Source organism: Vombatus ursinus, unplaced genomic scaffold (genome assembly GCF_900497805.2).
Source record: "Vombatus ursinus unplaced genomic scaffold, bare-nosed wombat genome assembly UNPS02014791.1, whole genome shotgun sequence".
NCBI lineage: Eukaryota > Metazoa > Chordata > Mammalia > Diprotodontia > Vombatidae > Vombatus > Vombatus ursinus.
In genome coordinates this window covers 81,005,440-81,024,136 of record NW_020954569.1, presented here as the reverse complement: position 1 = coordinate 81,024,136, position 18,697 = coordinate 81,005,440, and the positions used below count along the sequence as shown (strand labels likewise).

General features: G+C 38.6%; 1 protein-coding gene across 2 annotated transcripts in view; it reads left to right on the top strand.

The window, feature by feature from the left end:
• The window catches only part of MTMR12 (myotubularin related protein 12), a 78,953-nt gene extending 64,633 nt beyond the window's left edge, over window positions 1–14,320 (top strand). For both annotated transcript variants that reach the window (XM_027868934.1, XM_027868935.1), the window contains exons 13-16: window positions 1,782–1,954; window positions 3,569–3,736; window positions 4,633–4,794; window positions 11,215–14,320. In XM_027868934.1, the coding sequence (XP_027724735.1) occupies window positions 1,782–1,954; window positions 3,569–3,736; window positions 4,633–4,794; window positions 11,215–11,784 (1,073 nt within the window). In that variant the 3' untranslated portion in view covers window positions 11,785–14,320. The remainder of the gene's footprint in view (window positions 1–1,781; window positions 1,955–3,568; window positions 3,737–4,632; window positions 4,795–11,214) is intronic.
• The last annotated feature ends 4,377 nt before the right edge of the window (window positions 14,321–18,697 follow it).

Below are 18,697 nucleotides of genomic sequence, written 5' to 3'. Positions count from 1 at the left end.
GTGGATTCTAGGGAACCGATTTAGGGAAACAGAGTGGCAGACAATGTGGTCAAGACTAGGCATGGACGAAAGAAAAAACAGTGAATGAAATGAACTGAGAGAATGAGGTTGAGTGAAGACAGCCGAGATTGGGATAGAAGTAGGCAGAGGAATTTCAGTGTGAAGAAGAATTGGAAGGATAAGAGATTGTGGCTAATGTTATAGTTCTAAGAGACAGTCTTATTATGACTCTGCCTGCATAGGACTTACGTAAGATAGAAGAGGCTATTAAAGGTTTTAAAGAAGTTACAGAAGAGGGCAGCATAGTGGGATATACACACACAGATGCGTGGGCTTCAAAAGTTAAAGGTTATTGAGAGATATTGGTAGGGGAAAAAAATGGTCTAGAGGCAGTAGGTGGGAGCAACAAGTCTAGCCAACCCTTCTCCTGACCTTGTAAGTAACCTTGCAGTTGCAGGTGATGTGGTGTTCCCAGAGAAGAACCCAAGTCGTGATTAAAGGAAAGTAGAACTATTCGTTACAAAGCTTAGGAACATAGTGGACTTGTGCAGTAGAGTGGGTCTTCCAAAGGTCACAGTGGAATAGGCTCTGAAGTAGATGAGCTACTATTATTTCCCTTTGATGTCAGGGCTTGAGTCTTATTGTCCTCTTGGCGGGAGGGTAAGGTAGCTCTGCTAGTGATTTATGGGTTGAGACAAAAGGAAGAGCACAATTAGAACGAAGGTCAGGTTCAACAGAGAGTTTATAATGTTTCTCTTTTCCCTTCATATCCCCAGTGCGTAGCATAGTTATGGGCACATTGCAGATGCTTAAATCTTAAATTTATCATTAACAGATACTTGATTGATGGAACTAGGGAGGGCTGAAGCTAATTGGGATGTAGATGACTGTTTTGGAGAAGGTATTATGGACATGCTGCTTGCATCTAAGGCAGAGAATTTAAACGACCTGGATCAAGTAGTCAGTACAACAGAAGAGAAATGATAGTCCATGGACAGAGCTTAACAAGGAAAGTTAACCCACCCCAAAATTCAAAATAGAATTTAAAATGCTTGCATTTTGGGATTTCTTTGAGAAGCTTCAACCCCAGGTATACTGCTATTGGTTCCACTTGAAAAGCAGGAGTTCCTGCTCATCTGGTCCTTTGAGTATGAAGGCAAAGGAACCCTTTCAGTGGATTTTATGAGTGGGTGGCAAGGAGTAGTACATAATTGAGATGGAGGTGAGGGAGAAGTACCTCTCAAGGCTGCTGTCTAGACTAGGAATGTAGAGGAAAGCATTCACTAGAAGAGCTTATGACAAAGGTAGGCTGTATCAGAAATCAGGATAGGGTCTACACCTATAATTTCATTCCTGTTGGGAACTCCCCTTTGAAGAAACTCCTTCTGCCAATGCACATTTGCACCTTCTCTGCAACTTTTAGAGTCTTAGGGAGTTGCCTTGAGCACCTAGAGGTTAAATGAATGTCCACAGCCAGTTTGTGTCCAAGGTGGGATGTGAACACAACCAGATCTTGCAGACTTCAGTGCTAGCTCTCTATCTGTTATGCCCATTCTCTTTTTATGTCTGGATCAGGAGTAAATCAGTTGGTTTAAAAATAAGAGCGGGCATTCCAGGCCTATGAAGGCTTCTCTAAAGCATTGCAAAGATAGGAGTAGGATGAATAAACAGAAAGGTTGACTTATGAGGTCAAGAGTAGGGTTGGACACACTTGTTGCTCTCATTCTTTGCGATTTTAAAATATTTTGTCCTCTGTGTACTATTACCATGATTTTTCCTAGAGGAGAATGCGTCTGACCTGTGCTGCATAATCTCCTCTCTGGTACAAGTGATGATGGACCCATACTGCAGAACCAGGTTTGGTTTTCAGAGCCTCATCCAAAAGGAATGGATAATGGGTGGGCACTGTTTCTTGGATCGATGCAACCATCTACGCCAGAATGATAAAGAAGAGGTAAGCTTCCCACTGACTATTTCAGGGTTTCACTTGAGGTGGATCTCAGTGAAAGAATGACTTAACACATCAGTTCTGGTGTTAAGATCACTACTGGCAAAAGCTTTTTGTTAGGAAAGGATAGATTCATTTCCTGGTTACAGCAAAAACTTGAACAACTCTAACAAAGTGATTTGTAGGTGAAAAAGACACTAAAGAGATCCTCTGGAAGCACCTGACCTATTCATCAAGCAAGTTTTGCCATGGAATGGTCTTCTTGTTTGGAATTTTCAAAATTAACTTAGTTTTATTGAGTGACACCTACCTTAAAACTGTTGCTGATTTTAGTTTTTTATTTGCTCTTTACAGAAAAAAAATTTTTCAATGCAGAGTATCTTACCAAAAAAATCGATGACAGTAATGAAGAAAATTTTGCCTTATACATGAAAAGCAAAATATTAACTTCAGATCACCATCTCAGTGCAGTAACATTGAACACAGTTCCAAATAAGCCTTCAGTAAAGATAGACCTTGGGTGACCTAGAATTTTAATAAAATTGGAAAATGTGTTTCCTAGAAATCGTACTGTACTTTCTTGTAATGTTGATGTGTAGTACGATGAGCTGACTCAGTTCCATGGAAAGGAATGATGAAAATTCCCCCCCCCCTTTTTTTTTTCAATTTGCAGAACTGAAAGATAATAATTGTGTGGTTTCTAGCCTCTGATTTTTCTTACTCGGTTCAGAAAATATTTACTGAGTACCTGTAGCATTCATAGTGCTGTAGACAGCTACCAAAAAAGTGTGCAACAGACTTCTTGCCTTTAATAAGGCCCTTTATCTTCCTGGAGAGCCTCCAGCTCTATCTTGTTAGATTTGGCTTAAATTCTTTTTTCTTTTCTTTTTTTTTTTTAATAATTTATTGATTTTTAGTTTTCAGCATTCACTTCTGGAAGATTTTGAGTTTTAAATTTTCTCCCCCTCCTTCTCTTCCCCCCTCCCCAAGACAACATGCAATCTGATATAGGCTCTACTTGTACATTTGTATTAAGCATATTTTCACATTATTCATGATGTAAAGAAGAATTAGAACAAATGGGAGGAACCATGAGAAAGAAGAAACAAAACAAAACAACAAAAGGAAAGGAGAGCTAATAGCATGCTTCCATCTGCATTCAGACTCCATAGTTCTTTTTCTGGATGTGGATAGCATTTTCCATCATGAGTCTTTTGGAGATGTCTTAGGTCCTTGCGTTGCTGAGAAGGACTAAGTCTGTCAAAGTCAGTCATCGCACAGTGTGGTTGTTACTATGTACAGCGTTCTCCTGGTTCTGCTTATTTCACTCAGCATCAGTCCAGACAAGTCTTTCCAGGTTTTTCTCAAGTCCACCTGCTCATCATTTCTTACAGCATAATAGTATTCAGTTACATTCATATACCACAACTGGTTCAGCCGTTCTCCAACGGGCTTAATTTCTTTCTAGCCCAAGGCCTATATATACATTATGCATTAGTTGATCTAAATCAAAATACTGACCTGCTTTTGTGTTAGAAGTGCCTCTCGCTTTTTGAGGACTTGTGACAGCTCTCGTTTGTCTCCGCGCCCTGAAAGTAACTTGGTCTTCTTTTCATTTAGGTTCCCGTTTTCCTGCTTTTCTTAGACTGTGTTTGGCAGTTGGTCCAGCAGCATCCTCCAGCTTTCGAGTTCACAGAGACTTACTTGACTGTTTTGTCAGATAGCCTGTACATACCTATCTTTAGTACCTTCTTCTTCAATTCACCGTATCAGAAAGATACTAATGTGGTAAGGGTCCTTAGCAGAATGTTATTGTCTTTCGCTGGTTCTCATCGTGCCAGGTCTTTGTGCCATTAAAGCCCTTTCTTGTTTTTCATGATATTAAAAGGGTGTGCCTAAGGTTTGTCATTCTCTCCTTGTTCTGCTCTGAAACTGCTCAGAAAGCATAGCACATCCATACTTGGAATAACTGAGTGGAAATTAAGAAAATAGGAACAAATTTCAAACTACCCTTTAACTTTCCATTTTTATAGTTTTTGTCTCACTTAACAATAAAGTCCATAAGACTTAAATGTATCTTAAAGCCTACCCATAAGAGTCTTAGACCACAGCCTTAGGCATATTACTCTTTTTGTCCCAAAGTCAACCTTTCCCATAATAACTCACATTTATATAATGATTTTTAAATTTTTATAAAAGTCTTTTTTTTTTTTTTTTTTGCTACCCTGTGAAGATAGGTAGTTCAAGTACTATCCACAACTTGTAGATGAAGAAACTGAGGCTTAGAAATAAAGTGACTTGCTTTAGGGTCACACAGTAAGTATCAGAGCTGGGATTTGAACCTGGATCTCACCTGACTCTCTGTAAAATGTAAGAGAGCAGCTTCTTATCCCCAAGGTTACTGTAGTCTTGTGTAAATACTGTAATGCCCACTCATTTTAGTTAAAACTCCAGGGCTCTTGAAATCCGGGTCTTGTCCTGTTTTAGCAAATGTTTTTAGTGAATAACTTATTGAAAACAAACTCTCCTACATATGTAAGTGACAAATGAATGATAAATATCAGGGCAGTCGTCATTTTTGCAGAGGGAACCTTGCAGTTTTTACAACATTCTCTTTCTTCTCAGAGTTTTGCCATGTTCCATCCCACCCTTGGAACCAGTATGATGTGTGCTTGTCTTGGCAGGGTAAGGAAAGCCAGGACTCACAAAGCAAGCCTTTGAGTCTCCTCACCGTTTGGGATTGGTCTGTGCAGTTTGAACCTAAGGCTCAGATTTTGCTCAACAATCCTCTTTATGTAGAAAAGTCAAAACCAGATAGAAACCAGCGGAGAGCACCACATTTTAAAGTAAGATATTTATATTTCTGAGCTTTCTTGTCTGTCCAACCATATATAATAACATAAAGGATTTTTTATGTTACATATAATTGATGTTAATATGTGTTACCACTTCACATCTAGAGGCATTTTTGGCCAGATATAAAGGACCACATTCGGGCTATTTGCATTTTGAAGATCAGACTTTGTACTGTGTTTCAAAATGACTTTGAAACATAGTCTTTTGGCACTAAAAAAAAAAATGTGATTCTGCCAGGCAATGCCAAATAAACCCATATTTAATAAGTCATTGTAAATTTAAAAGTATAATTCCTAAGATATGGCTTATCCATTGTCTTCGTGCATTATTTTGGCAACAAAAATGAAATTGATTGTATTTTACTGAGTCCCTAAGTATCCATGACTTTAAATGTTAGCCAGTCAGTAAACATTTATTAAGCACCTGCTGTGTGCCAGGCTTTGTATGCTAAGCACTGGGGGTATAAAAAGAAGCAAAAGACAGCCCTTGCCTTCAAGGAGCTTACGTTCTAGAAACAACATGCAAACAAATGTGTACAAACAGCTATGTACGGGATAAATAGATAATTAACAGAGAAAAGGCACTAGAATTAAGAAGGATTGGGAAAGGTTTCCTATAAAAGGTGAGATTTTAGTTGGGACTTAGAACTGAGGAGGTCCCTAGCCAGAGTAAAGGAGATGGAGCATCCCAGACATGAGAGACAGCCAGAGAAAATGCACAAAACAGAGAGAGCGTCTTGTTTGTGGAATAGCCTAGAGGCCGGTGTCACTGGGTCAAAGAGTATGTGTTGGGGGAGTAAGGTGTAAGAAGACTGGAAGGATAAGAGGTAGTTAGGTTATGAAGGGCTTTGAATGACAAACGGAACATTTTGTATTTGATCCTGGAGGCATTTAGAAACCACTGAAGTTTATTGAATAAGGGGTGATGTGGTTGAACCTGTGCTTTAGGAAAATCAATTTTAGTGGCTAAATAGTAGATGGATTGGAGTGAGGAGAGACTTGAGGCATGAAGACCCACAAGGAGGCTGTTGCAATAGTCCAGACATGAGGTGATGAGGGCCTGTACCGCAATGGTGGCAGTATCAGAGGAGAGAGTTGCAATGGTGAAATCAACAGGCCTTGGCAACAGTTTGGCTATGGGCTTTGGGGGGTGAGAGAGGAGTGAAGATGACACGTAGGTTGTAGGCTTTCGGGGCTGGGAGGATGGTGTCAATAGTAATAGGGAAGTTAGGAGTGGGGGAAGAAGGGTTTAGGGGGAAAGATAATTCAGTTTGGGATATGTTGAATTTAACATATCTATTGGACATCCAGTTCTAGATGTCTGAAAGGCAGTTAGTCAGAGATGTGAGACTGGACGACATCAGAGAGTTTGGGGCAGGATAGGTAGATTTGAGGATTGTCAGCATAGAGACAGTAATTACATCCATGGGAGCTGATGAGATCACCAGATGAAGTCGTTTAGAGGAAGAAAAGAAAGAGGGCCTAGCACAGAAGCTGTAGATAGAGGACACCTATGGTTAGAAGGCATGACCTCGATGAGGATGCAGCAAAAGAGCTAAGAAGGAGCAGTCATGTAATTAAGAGGAGAAGCAGGAGACAGTTGTGCCTCAGACCTAGAGAAGAGAGTACCAAGGTGGAGAGAGTGATCAGCAAGGTCAAAGGCTGCAGAGAGGTTGAGAATGAGGATTGAGGAAAAGGCCATTGGATTTGGCAATTAAAGAATCATTAGAAACTTTGGATTGAACAGTTTTAGTGGAATGATGAGATCAGAAGCCACGGGTTAAGATGGAGTGAGAGGAGAGAAAATGGAGGTGCGTATTGTACATGGCCTTTTTTTCAAGACGTTTAGCCACAAAGGGCAGAAGAGATATAGAATGATAGCTAATGGGGATGAAAGAATCAAATGAGGGTTTTTTTTTCAGGATAGGGGAGACATGGGCACGTTTTTCAGCAGTTGGAAAGGAGCCATTAGACAGGGAGACATTGAAAATAAGTGATAGAAGAGTTAGCCTTGATAAGGAGTAAGGCCACCTCATCGTATGAGACAGGAGGAGATATTGGCAGAAGGTATGAGTGATATGAGATGAGGAAGAGGGGAGAAGAGGGAGTTTACAGTAAATGGCCTCAATTTTTTTCTATAAAATAAGAGGCAACTTTCTCAGCTGGGGGAGCCATAGGAGGTTTGAAGAGGGATGGAAAGATTTAAGAGAACTGCTGTGGAGAGTGGAATAATGACTTAATAAGGGAAGTATTATAATAAGATTGCCTAACAGCAGTGAGGGCCCAGTTGAGGTTGTGTAACAGATTTGTAGTGGACCCAATGAGAATGGTCTGTGTGATTTTCTCCACCTTTGCTCAGTATGTATGTTTAGGTGCAAAGGCAATCAGTAGTGGTTGTGATCCAAGGCCAAGGCTTTGCAACCAGTGAAATGACTCAGGGCTAGGGACTCAAGAGAGGAGGACAGGGTAGAGCTGAATTGGTTCACTCAGGGGTCAAGATGGAGAAAAGAGGAAAAAGTGGCTAGTGAAGGGGAGGTGACCTAAAAAAGAATTGAGGGGTTGAGGGGGTAAAGGTCATGGTATAAAAGAAGAGTAGGGTTTGGGAAGGGAAGGCAGAGGGAAAGGTGGAGGGCAATAGATTATAGTCAGTAATAAATGTTAAAAGCCTCTTAAAAACCAATTTTTATTGGTAATTTTTGCTTTTATATCACTTATATTTCCAAAATGTATCCCTCTCCCAGAGAGCCATTCTATTTAACAAAGAAATTTAAAAAACCAAGCAACATTGAAAAAGTCTGGCATTAGCTCTAATATAGTCCAAAGAAGCAATTGCTGTCTCATATCTGTTTTCTGGGGCCAAGATATTATGATATTTATATTATTTATATTTAGATATTTATATTATGAATATAATTATTCATTATAATTTTACTGAATTCTGTTTGTTGATCAAAACAGTTGTTTTGTTGTTCCTTTCCGCTTCATAGTCAATAGTCTTTACGTATATTGTTTTACTGATTCTACTTTAATTTTTTTGTGGGGGGGAAGGGATGAGGCAATTGGGGTTAAGTGATTTGCCCACAGTCACACAGCTAGTGACTGTTATGTGTCTGAGGCTGGATTTGAACTCAGGTTCTCTTGACTCCAGGGCCAGTGCTCTATCCACTGAGCCACCCAGCTGCCTCTCTGCTTACTTTATTTTGCATTAGTTCGTATAAGTCTTACTAGGCTTTTCTGTATTCATTATGTTATTTCTTATAGCACAGTAATAGTCCATTATATTCATGTACCAAAATTTTTTAGCCATTCAAAAGGCTATTTTCTAATTAAAGTGTGTCTTTAAACAGAATGTACCTTTCCTTTCCCTCTCTCCCCAAGTCATTTCAGTTTGACTATGCATGTTTATCCAAGTATATTAGTCACTGAAACACTTTCCCAAAAGAGGAAGCAGAATCATAGATTTATAGTTAAAAAGTTATTTAAATAGTAATTCGTAGCTATTTCTTCATCACAGGAAATTGCTTCCAAAAGTACCTCAGAGAAATGGAAGTCAGTGGTCACAAATCCCTTAATAAAATTTGTGCTGCTGTTGCTTTTTCTTTTGTTGTCGAATTCTGGTAGAGACCAAGATGGGGGGAACCTGGGAGCTGAGCTTGGCTTTCATGTTTGTCCTTGCTTTGGTGAAAGGAGGTCATTCAATGACCTGTCTGAAAATGTGAATTTATTTTAATAAGGATTAAGAGTTTGGACCAGGCTGGGCCTAGACTTGAAAATCTAAAACTGCAAACCACTCCAATGCCTTTTGAGTAATAATAACTGACACGTGCTTTAACATTTGTAAGATGCTTTCCATACATTCTTTCATTTGAGCCTCCCAATAATTTTGAGTTGGAGTGGGGAGAGAATCTGTAAGTTCTATAGATGGTATTATCTTCCTTTTACACATGAGGAAATCAAGGCTCAGAGATTGTGATTGACCCAGTATCACACAGCCAGTGCATGCGTGAGGTAGGATTCAACCCAGCTCTTTCTGACTCCACAAGTCCAGTGTTTCACCCACATTCAATCAATAAGCATTTATTAAACACCTATTATTTGCCAGGCCTTTCAAAGGATCTCATCGACTGAACATGGCACTTCTTGTACTTCCGTGGTTTTAGACTCTTGCCCCCAGAATTGGATCTGAGGACAATCCATCTAAGGAAGTGAAATACACAAAATGCTATTAACTGAGTCATTTTGGTATTTTGCCAGAAATCAGTTGTTCTGTAGTGTGTTACGCCCCCTGATGGCCTCACATAGACACATCTTGTCGTGGCTGCCTTGGAACCATAGCGTCTTAGAATGTGGGAGCTGAGAGAGTGCTCAGAAATGATCTAGTCTAAACCCCTCATTTTACAGATGAAGATGCGACCAGATTTTAGCTCACAGTTCCACCTAGATCTAGTTTTTCTAACTCTACTCTTTTCCCTTGTGACAGTGAAGTGTTTGAGGCACTTAGAAGTTGAACAGAGGGAAAGTTTGAGCAGATAAAAGTTTTCCAGTTGTATAGAGCAAAGGAATTTGGACAACAGGATTCTAAGGCATTTAGATAAACACCGAAGTGTGGACCGCTAGAGTGGGAAGGGATTTTAGAGATCATTTTGTCCAAGTCTCATTTTACAGATGAGGAGACTGAGGCCTAGATATAGTTAGTTGTGATAGGGCCAAGAGTAGATTCTGGGTGTCCTGAGTCCTATCCTGTGGTTCCTTCTGTCACACCATAGGTGTCCCATTATACTGCATGCCCTGAGATGATCGCCCAGTCTTCAAGTTGCAAGGTACGTCAGAGGAGATCTAGTCTAAACTGTGCCTCGATAGGAATCCCCCTTTTAGTATGCCTGACCGGTGGTCACTCAGCTTTTACTTCAGGACAGCCAGTGAGGAGAAGCTCCTCCCTCTTGAGGCAGTTCTGCTTCTGGGTAGCACTAGTTGTAGTTGTTAGTTTTTCCTTCTTTACATCTAGCCTAAAGTGACCTCTTCGTGATTTCAGTCCATTGATCTTTTTTCTTTCCTCTGGGGTTAAGTGAAACAGGTCTAATTCCTCTTTCATTGATATCCTTTTAAATGGTAATAGCTATCACATCTTCCTTATTCTCCCCCCATTCTTCTCTTGAGATTAAACATCCTCAATTCCTCTCTTAATCGTTAGACTAGGGGCAGCTCGGTGGCACAGTGGATAGAGAACCAACTCTGAAGTCAGAAGTACCTGAGTTCAAATCCAGCCTCAGACCAAACACTTGACACTTAATAGCTGTGTGACCCTGGGCAAGTCATTTAACCCTAGTTGCCTAAAAAAAAAAACAAAAACCAAAAATCATTAGACGGTAGGATCACAGACTTAGAGGTGGAGGGGACCTCAGACTATCTAGACCAAACCCCTCATTTTTCAGATAAGGAATCTGTGGCCTGAGAGGTTACGAAACTTGCTCTTGGTTATGCCACTGGCAGAGCTGGGAGGTCCTGGGATTCCAAATTCAACACTCACATGACAAGATTTGTTTTCCATATGAGTCACTGTCCTGTGAACTTAATAATATCAATATCCTTCCTAAAATGTGGTGACTAAAAGTAAACATAGTATTGTAGATGTGATCCTGAGATACCTCTTTCTCACCTCCTCCCCCACATATACATCCCCCCCCCCTTTTTTTTTTTAAACAAGGTACATTGGATGGACAGGTAGTCCCTGAGCAGGCCCTGGCAGGGGCTTTCACTTAGTTGCAGATAAACAATTCAAAGTGCCATGGTCTGCTTTGAAAATCGGCATATAAAATCATTATCAGTTAATTTAGCAGTAAGTTCACAAAATACATTAATTTAGGGTCTTGCGTAGGTGCCTAATCTGAGTTGCAATTTAGAACCAGGAACTGGCTCCTTTTAACTTATCCCCATGAGAATTCCACTCACTAAAGAACTGCTCTGTCTACATAGGGAAGGAGTAAGAGGAAGTCATTTAAGGTGTTGGGGATCCCTGATTCCTCTCTCCTGCCATCACAGACACCTGACTGAACACTCTGGCTTTCCAGTTTCCCAGCTGACTTACCAGGAGTATTTTTTGCTTTTGCTTTAGTTTGAGAGGATGATGTTACTTACCACATCAAGTCAAACCACCCTTTCTGTGAGGCCCCCTCTACTTTTTTTTCTCCCACTTCTTCCCATTGATTGTGCATCTAATCCTGTTTTCATACAAGCAGATAATAACTAAACAATATAGCATAACTTCTCTATACTGTTATATTTTAATAATTTTTATCCATCAATGGCAATTTGATGTTTCTCAAAACAGGCTTCTGCAGTATTACTTTTTGTACTCAATGGCATCAAATAGCTGTGTTTATTAAACAAAAGTATTTGTATCTCTCTTTAAAGCATCAGCGACAGCTTTCTCTACCACTTACCCAAACAAAATCATCTCCCAAAAGAGGATTTTTCAGAGAAGAAACCGACCACTTGATCAAAAACCTTCTGGGCAAGAGAATTAGCAAACTAATTAATTCCTCTGATGAACCTCATGACAGTTTTCGAGAATTCTATGATAGCTGGCACAGCAAAACTGTTGACTATCACGGACTGTTACTTCCTCACATAGAGGGTCCAGAAATCAAAGTCTGGGCCCAGCGCTGCCTGCGTTGGATTCCAGAAGCCCAGATCCTGGGTGGTGGCCCAGTGGCCACAATGAACAAAGTCTTGGAAATGATGGAAGAGGTTCAGAGCTTGCAAAAGAAAATTGATGAGAAGCACAACAGCCTCATGGCCCCTCCCCTGGATGCCCTTTCCCTGCTAAGGAAGCCTGCCCGTCTGTCCTCTTTATTTCCTTTTGCTTTGCTCCAGAGACATTCATCCAAGCCAGTCTTGCCCACCAATAGTTGGAAAGCCTTGGGAGATGAAGAAGACTTGGCCAAACAAGAAGATGAGTTTGTTGATCTAGGTGATGTGTGACTTAATTTTTCTTTTTTCAGTTGCTCAGAAACTGTGGAGAAGGAGGAACATTGAAGACTGTAGTGGATGTCAAATATTTTGTCTCTAGGCACTAAAATATATCCTAGTATGGCCTAATATGGTGAGGGTTTTTGTGATTTCAGCTATGTCATCACTGACCCAGTGGTTAGGAAAACTGATGGTTCTTGTTTTGCATTTTTTTTAAACATGGTTAATGAAAGACTATGCAACTGAAGCTATCTCTAGGAATGTTAATTAATTTGCAAGGTGTTATAGCTTGACACTTGAATAAGATCATGTCCGTTTAGGTAACTTTTTATAAAGCAATGATAAGGAAGATGTTTTTATATCTAGATTATGGCTAAAGGACTTGATCGATTATTCTTGGTCTTAACACTTTGCTGACATTGTTTCTGTGCCAAAATTGTTGTTACCCAGTCAATAAGAAGAGTCAGATTTCTTATCCGTGTCATTTTAAGATACCTCTAAAAATGCATTTGTATTAAAAGAATCAAAAGATTTATTTAGGGAATGGGAGGGATGTGAAGATGTTATGGTGTATGTTTAAACAAAACAGTTCATTGTTCTCTACGTCTCAGCCATAGAAAACCTGAGAAAATTCCAGATCCTTGACTTTCTGGTCATTCCTTTTCACCCTTCCATTGTTTAGCTTTGTAGATGATAAAAAGAGCAGATTTAGTAACCCATTTTCATATGCTAGTAGCTGTATGTCCTTCTCTACACCTCATTCCCTCATTCATGTATTTATTCAGCAAAATGTATTAAGCACCTTCTCTGTGCAAGATGCTATCTAGCTGCACTTATTTGCATTCCTCCACTTTCTTGATGCCTTGGTATGCTTATTTCTAGCTGCTTGCTGCTAATTCTACTAGTCAGACTGAGGTTTTCTTCAGTTTACTAGGGGAACCTTCAATTCCTTCTGGAGAAGCTGAATTTTTCATCTGAGCCTCCCAGTATTTGAAGCGAACTGCTTAACATTTCTCTTAGTGTGCACTGAGACTCTAGACCTCAGTTACTAGAGCATTAAAAACCGTAGCCTTCTGTGGCAACCCCATAGTTGTCCTTTGATAGTGTCTGTCCCCTGTGCAGACTGATGGAATATGATCCTTTTTGAATGTGGCTTTCACTTAGGAAAGCATTTGGACATTGGAATCAAGAGTTGCTGAATATCTTATAGTACCTCAGTGATTTTAAAAGCCATAGAAGAAACATGATTTTATGCCTGACACCTCTTTTAGATCTGCTGTGTGAATAATCTATTTTTATGCAAAAAAGTACACTTTGTAAGGACCAGTTATTTTGCTCCTGATATGACCTGTCAAATTCTACATGAGAAAGAAAAAAAATCTCATTTGTTAAGAGATTTCTAATTAATGTTTCCCTTTTGTATTTGTACGTTTGATATCTAGTAATAGACCCTCCTGTAATTGTTCAATGTTGGAAAAAGCTTTTAATTGCTCAAGGACAATGACAAAGAATGTTGAAACTGTGTTCGAGGAGTTTCTAAGTTTGCACTGAATCATCTATATACGTACAGAAAATTTTTGACTGTTCTCCCATCTCCATATTAATTTATGAGCCAGGTTGAATCTATTTAGATGAGAGATGTTGAGACTGGGAGAGAATAGGATTAATGGGGATGGGGGCAGGAGTACTCACAAAAGGTTCAAATCCCGATTGCCTTATGAGTCTTAGTAGTGAGGACAGTGTTAAACTTTCAATAGCAATTTTTACAAGGACACTAGTTCCATAGCTCCCTTCAGTTACATGGGCCTTCTTCAACTAGCACTAACCTCTCTACACTGCTCCACTTTCTCATGCCCCTCCCCACCCTCCAAATACACTATGGAGCTATTTTGGTTACCATGTTATGAAGTGAATATTTATACAGTAGCCTATAAAATCCTTGGATTTTGAGTAAACGTGCATTCCAAAAATGCTTTGTGTGATGCTTTATGCTCCAGAAATCTTGGGTTAAAGTCACATGTCTGTGACCATTGTAATAGTAGTTGAATGTGCATTGAAATATTTTTATATACTTTTGAAAACTGTAGTCCAGGAAAAGAAGATTAAGCTGTTATAATTTGTAAGGTCATGACAGTTATGTATTTATATTTGAAATCATATTTCTATAACTTGTGTTTGTGTATAAAATTCTCAAATGGGTTTATATATTGTGAAATTTTTATTAAAGATTAAAACATGGGAAGTGCTTAATTGTAAAAGCTGAAGTGAAACCATTTAAAACCTTGTTGAAAATGCTGCACTGCAAGTTTAGAAATGTACATTAATTTACTGTATATAATGGCCTGAATTTCTCTTTATACCTCCAAGTTTTTACACTGAATACAAACTAGCTTTAATTGAATTTATGCCTGTTTTTGAGGTGTTTTTTTTTATTTGAGGAATAAGCTGTTGGGCAAAATCTGTATAAATTTGCTTTTTATTTTACTGTATGTACAATTAGAGTTTATACTTGTATCACACTGCATCATATCTGATTGCAGGAATTAAAGCACAGTTTAAAAATAACACCCTGTTTTGTGTGATGCATTGTGTATTGTGTCTATTGCAGCATGGGATGCTTTGAAAAAAACAAAGAAAATTGTACACATACACCAATCCCTTCATCCCCATTGAAATAATGTTGTCATGCCCTTTGTCTTTTCCCTTCTTTTTGTGACCAGAAGAGGCAGGCCATTGAAGTTGGAGTCAAAAATATATGGGTTTAAATTTGAGTTCTGTTATAATATTTATATGCAGAGGTGTGCTGGAGCCAACTCTTATCAGAGAACCAGTTGTTAAATTTTCATTAAGAACACTTAAACCTCAAAAGCAAATTAGGGCCTAATTTATCATTTTGTTGATTGCCCAGACTTAAGAAAGTGATGGAAAAAATGTTAACAATGCAAATTAAACTTAAAAGTATATCATGGGTACATTTTTTCCCTCAGAGAGTCAGTTATGAAACATTTGCCAACACACTGCTCCTTATATACAAATATGACTTTGGGCCAAGTCACTTGACCCTTGACCACCATGGTTCTCATTTTTCTCATCTCTTAAGATAAAGGGGCTGAACTCAATGATCTCTTGGGTCCACTATTGCTTGAAAAACAAAATCTTATTAGGAATTAACTTGGCTCACTACCTGTTTCTCTCTTGCTTTTATATTTCTTTTCCAAAAAAATTCCACTTTAGCATCCTGTCTCCTTCATTTGAGGAAATGTTGATGTAAGGGAATCACATATAAAGAATGAAGTATTTCTCCATTGCTACATGGAAAGTGGTGTGTGTGTTTTTCTCATTCAGAATCTATATTTCTTTAGATCCCATCCACTTTCCATTTTTATTTTTTATATTACCAAGGGTTGAACTTTACTTGCTGAGTATATGCAACAACCTCCTGAAGTTACCATCAGCTGTTCCCACCCAGAAGGAGAGGTTGTCTCCATTGCTTTCTTTTACTGTAGATTGCATTTTAGTACAGTAGTAAATAGATCTATCCCTAGGTTAAAGATAATCAAGTGAGCACCCTTAGGCTCCTTAATATTCTTTATGGACTATAATAACTTATACTTACATAGTGCATAATGATTCAAGGAAGTGCCATTAGTGGGGGCAACATTAGGGGTACCCTTTTGTAATTGCTTTTTCCTTTTTTCCCCTTCCCCTATCAAGGCTTGCCTTGATAATTTAAAACAGACTTCATATTTCCCCTCTCCTTTTTTTTAAATTTATTTTATTTATTTATTTACTTTATTTTGGAGGCAATATTTTGAAGGGGTTAAGTGACTTGCCCAGGGTCACACAGCTAGCTAGTAAGTGTCTGAGGTCGGAGTTGAGCTCAGGTCCTCCTGACTCCAGGGCCTGTGTTTTATCCATGTGCCACCTAGCTGTCCCCCTTTCCCCTCTCCTCATGAAGAATTAGGACCTTTGTCTGGTGACAACCTGGTCAGTCATGGATAATACCAAGCAGATGTTTTGAAATCATTTAAATTTAATTATTCTTACATACATTTATTACACTTATTTACACTTATTACACTTAGACTTAGTTATTCTCAGCAATACAATGATCCAAGATAGTTCCAAGGGACTCGTGATGAAAAATGCTATCCACCTCCAGAGAAAGAACTGGTAGGGTTTGAATGTAGACTAAAGCCTGCTTTTCACTCTTTTTTTCGTGGATTTTTTATTATTGCTCTGTGTTTTCTTTCACAATATGACTAATATGGAAATATATTTTGAATGATTGCTCATGTATAACCTGTATCAAATTGCTGTGTCAGGGAGAGAGAGAGGGGGAGAATTTGGAATTCATAATTTTAAAAAACAAGTGTTTAAAATTATTTTTACATGTAATTGGGAAAAAATATTCATTAAATAAAGAGATTACTATAGGCAGCCCTGGGGTTCAGCAGATAGAGTACTGGGCTTGGAGTCAGGAAGACTTATCTTTCTGAGTTCAAATCTAGCCTCAAACATTTACTAGCTGGACAAGTCACTTAACTCTTTGGGGTAGCTAGGTGGCACAGTAAATAGAGCTCTGGCCTTGGAGTCAGGAGGACCTGAGTTCAAATCCAGCCTCAGGCACTTAACACTTACTAGCTGTGTGACCTTGGGCAAGTCACTTAATCCCGATCTCACCAAAAAAAAAAAAAAGCCAAATAAATAAATAAAGAGATTACTTAAACTTTAAAAGTTTCCCAGAAAACTGCTTTTAAAAACATAGTCTTAGATTTTTTTGAGTGGATTACTTTGGTTTACCAACTGTTGACTGGATGTGAACTTTGGTGGGTTTTTTACATCCTATTATTTTGTTCTTGATCCTTTTCAATACAAACATATGGAGCATATAAATATATAAATTCATGTACTGTAGTATGTTTGAAAAGTATTTTTAAATGTTTAATGTTGTTTGCGAACCTTTCTAACCCTTTAACAAAAAATGAGTTATCTTAATTTAGAAAGTAGCTTATGTAAGTGGAGGTTTAGGTGGGATTGAGATGATCCTTTCCGCTCCCCTCCCATTCAGAATTTTTGAGACTTGCCTATTATCTTCACAAAAGGTTTGAAGGAAGTTAATGTTGTGCCCTACCTATCAAAAAATCTGAGGCAAAACTTAAAAGTGGTCTCCTTGGTTTTGATCTTGAAGATCTTTCTTGAGCGTGCTGGCCCCATGGTATTGCTGCAAAGTAATCAAGAAGGATATTTACTTATTTATTTATTTAGGAATTTGGGGTTAAGTGACTTGACCAGAGTCACACAGCTAGTAAGTGTCAAGTGTTTGGCCTGAGGCTGGATTTGAACTCGGGTCCTCCTGACTTCAAGGCCCGTGCTCTTTCCGCTGCGCCACCTAGCTGCCCCTATCAAGATGGATATTTAAAAACAAACAGAAAATTGCCTATCTTTATTAAAGCCATGATGTATACGTGTCTGAAATATTATGAGTAGTTGTGATTACTAAACTCCCTAGTACTATATGAGCAACTCAAATACAAAAAGCCCAAATCTCTGTATCTATATGGTTGGAGGTAAGAGTGAATAAATGGAGAACCTACTGCCTTATGGTTTCCACCTAAAGAAAGAATTCCAGATTTTTACTCTGTAGTACTGTCAGTTCCCTACCTCTATATCCCCAATTTGTTTTTCTTTTTTTCCTTTGGCTGATTAAAATCTCATCTGATTGCAGTATTTGTCAAGTGCAAAAGAAAAGATATTCTTATCCTATTACCTGAGCCTAGATGGGTAGAGTTATAATAACTCCTTTAAGGCCTCTAGGTAGTTGAGAACTTCAGGGACCCTACCTGGTTACAGGATCAAACATAAAGTATCCTGGGAGTATTCAAATTGTTCCAAGGCTCATTAGAACATCAGGACTGCTATTAAGCAATGCGTAGTGATGTTCCAGTTTGTAAACTGGTTTCTAATTCCCTGTTGCATTTCAGTAATCCAGGCCTTTTTTTTTTTTTGAGTGACTGAGTAAAACTCAGCATCCACTCTAGAGAAGAGAAAAAGAAAATACCCACGAACAAAACGAATGTCCAAATAAAATTTATTCGAGGATATTCTAGATCTGACCAAGGCCAGAAATTGGCTGGAGATGGAAGGAGCCACTGTGGTCCTCCAAATCTGCATCCAGATTGGTGTGGTGGATCCTGTGGATTCAAGTCCCGTTTCATATATTTTAGAGATACACCTTTTGTTTTTTCAGGAGTTCCAGGATGATAATTGTTTGTTTTTTTGCTTTTTTATATAAATTTTTTATTTTTATATTTTTAACGTGTTTTTAAAGCTTTGGGTTACAAATTTTCTCCCTTCCTCCCTCCCCACCCACCCTCATTGAAAAAGCAAGCATCTTGGTACAGGTTATAGATGTGTAGTCGCACAAAACACTTCCATAGTAGTCCTGTTGTGAAAAACTAACTCTATTTCCCTTAATCCTATCCTACCCCCCATTTATTCTACTCTCTCTTTTGACCATGTCCCTCCACAGAAGTGTTTGCTTCTGATTATCCCCTCCCCCAATCTGCCCTCCCCTCTATCAACCCCCTGCTCTCTTGTCCCCTTCCCCCCCTTATTTTCCTGTAGGGTAAGATAGATTTCCATATCTCATTGTGTATGTTATTCCCTCCTTAAGCCAAACAGGATGATAATTGTTAAGGATCAAAGTATTATGTAGTGTCTTGGCTTTTTGAGCTACACTTTGGAAAAGGAAAAATTATGACTTTAATACACATATACATAATAGATATATGTGTGTACATACATATATGTATACACATATCTGTATTAACATGCATATGTGTATACGTATCTGCTTTCTAGTAAGCAATATTATTAATTTTTAGCTGTGAAATTCTAAAAATTAAACATCCTTGTACACATA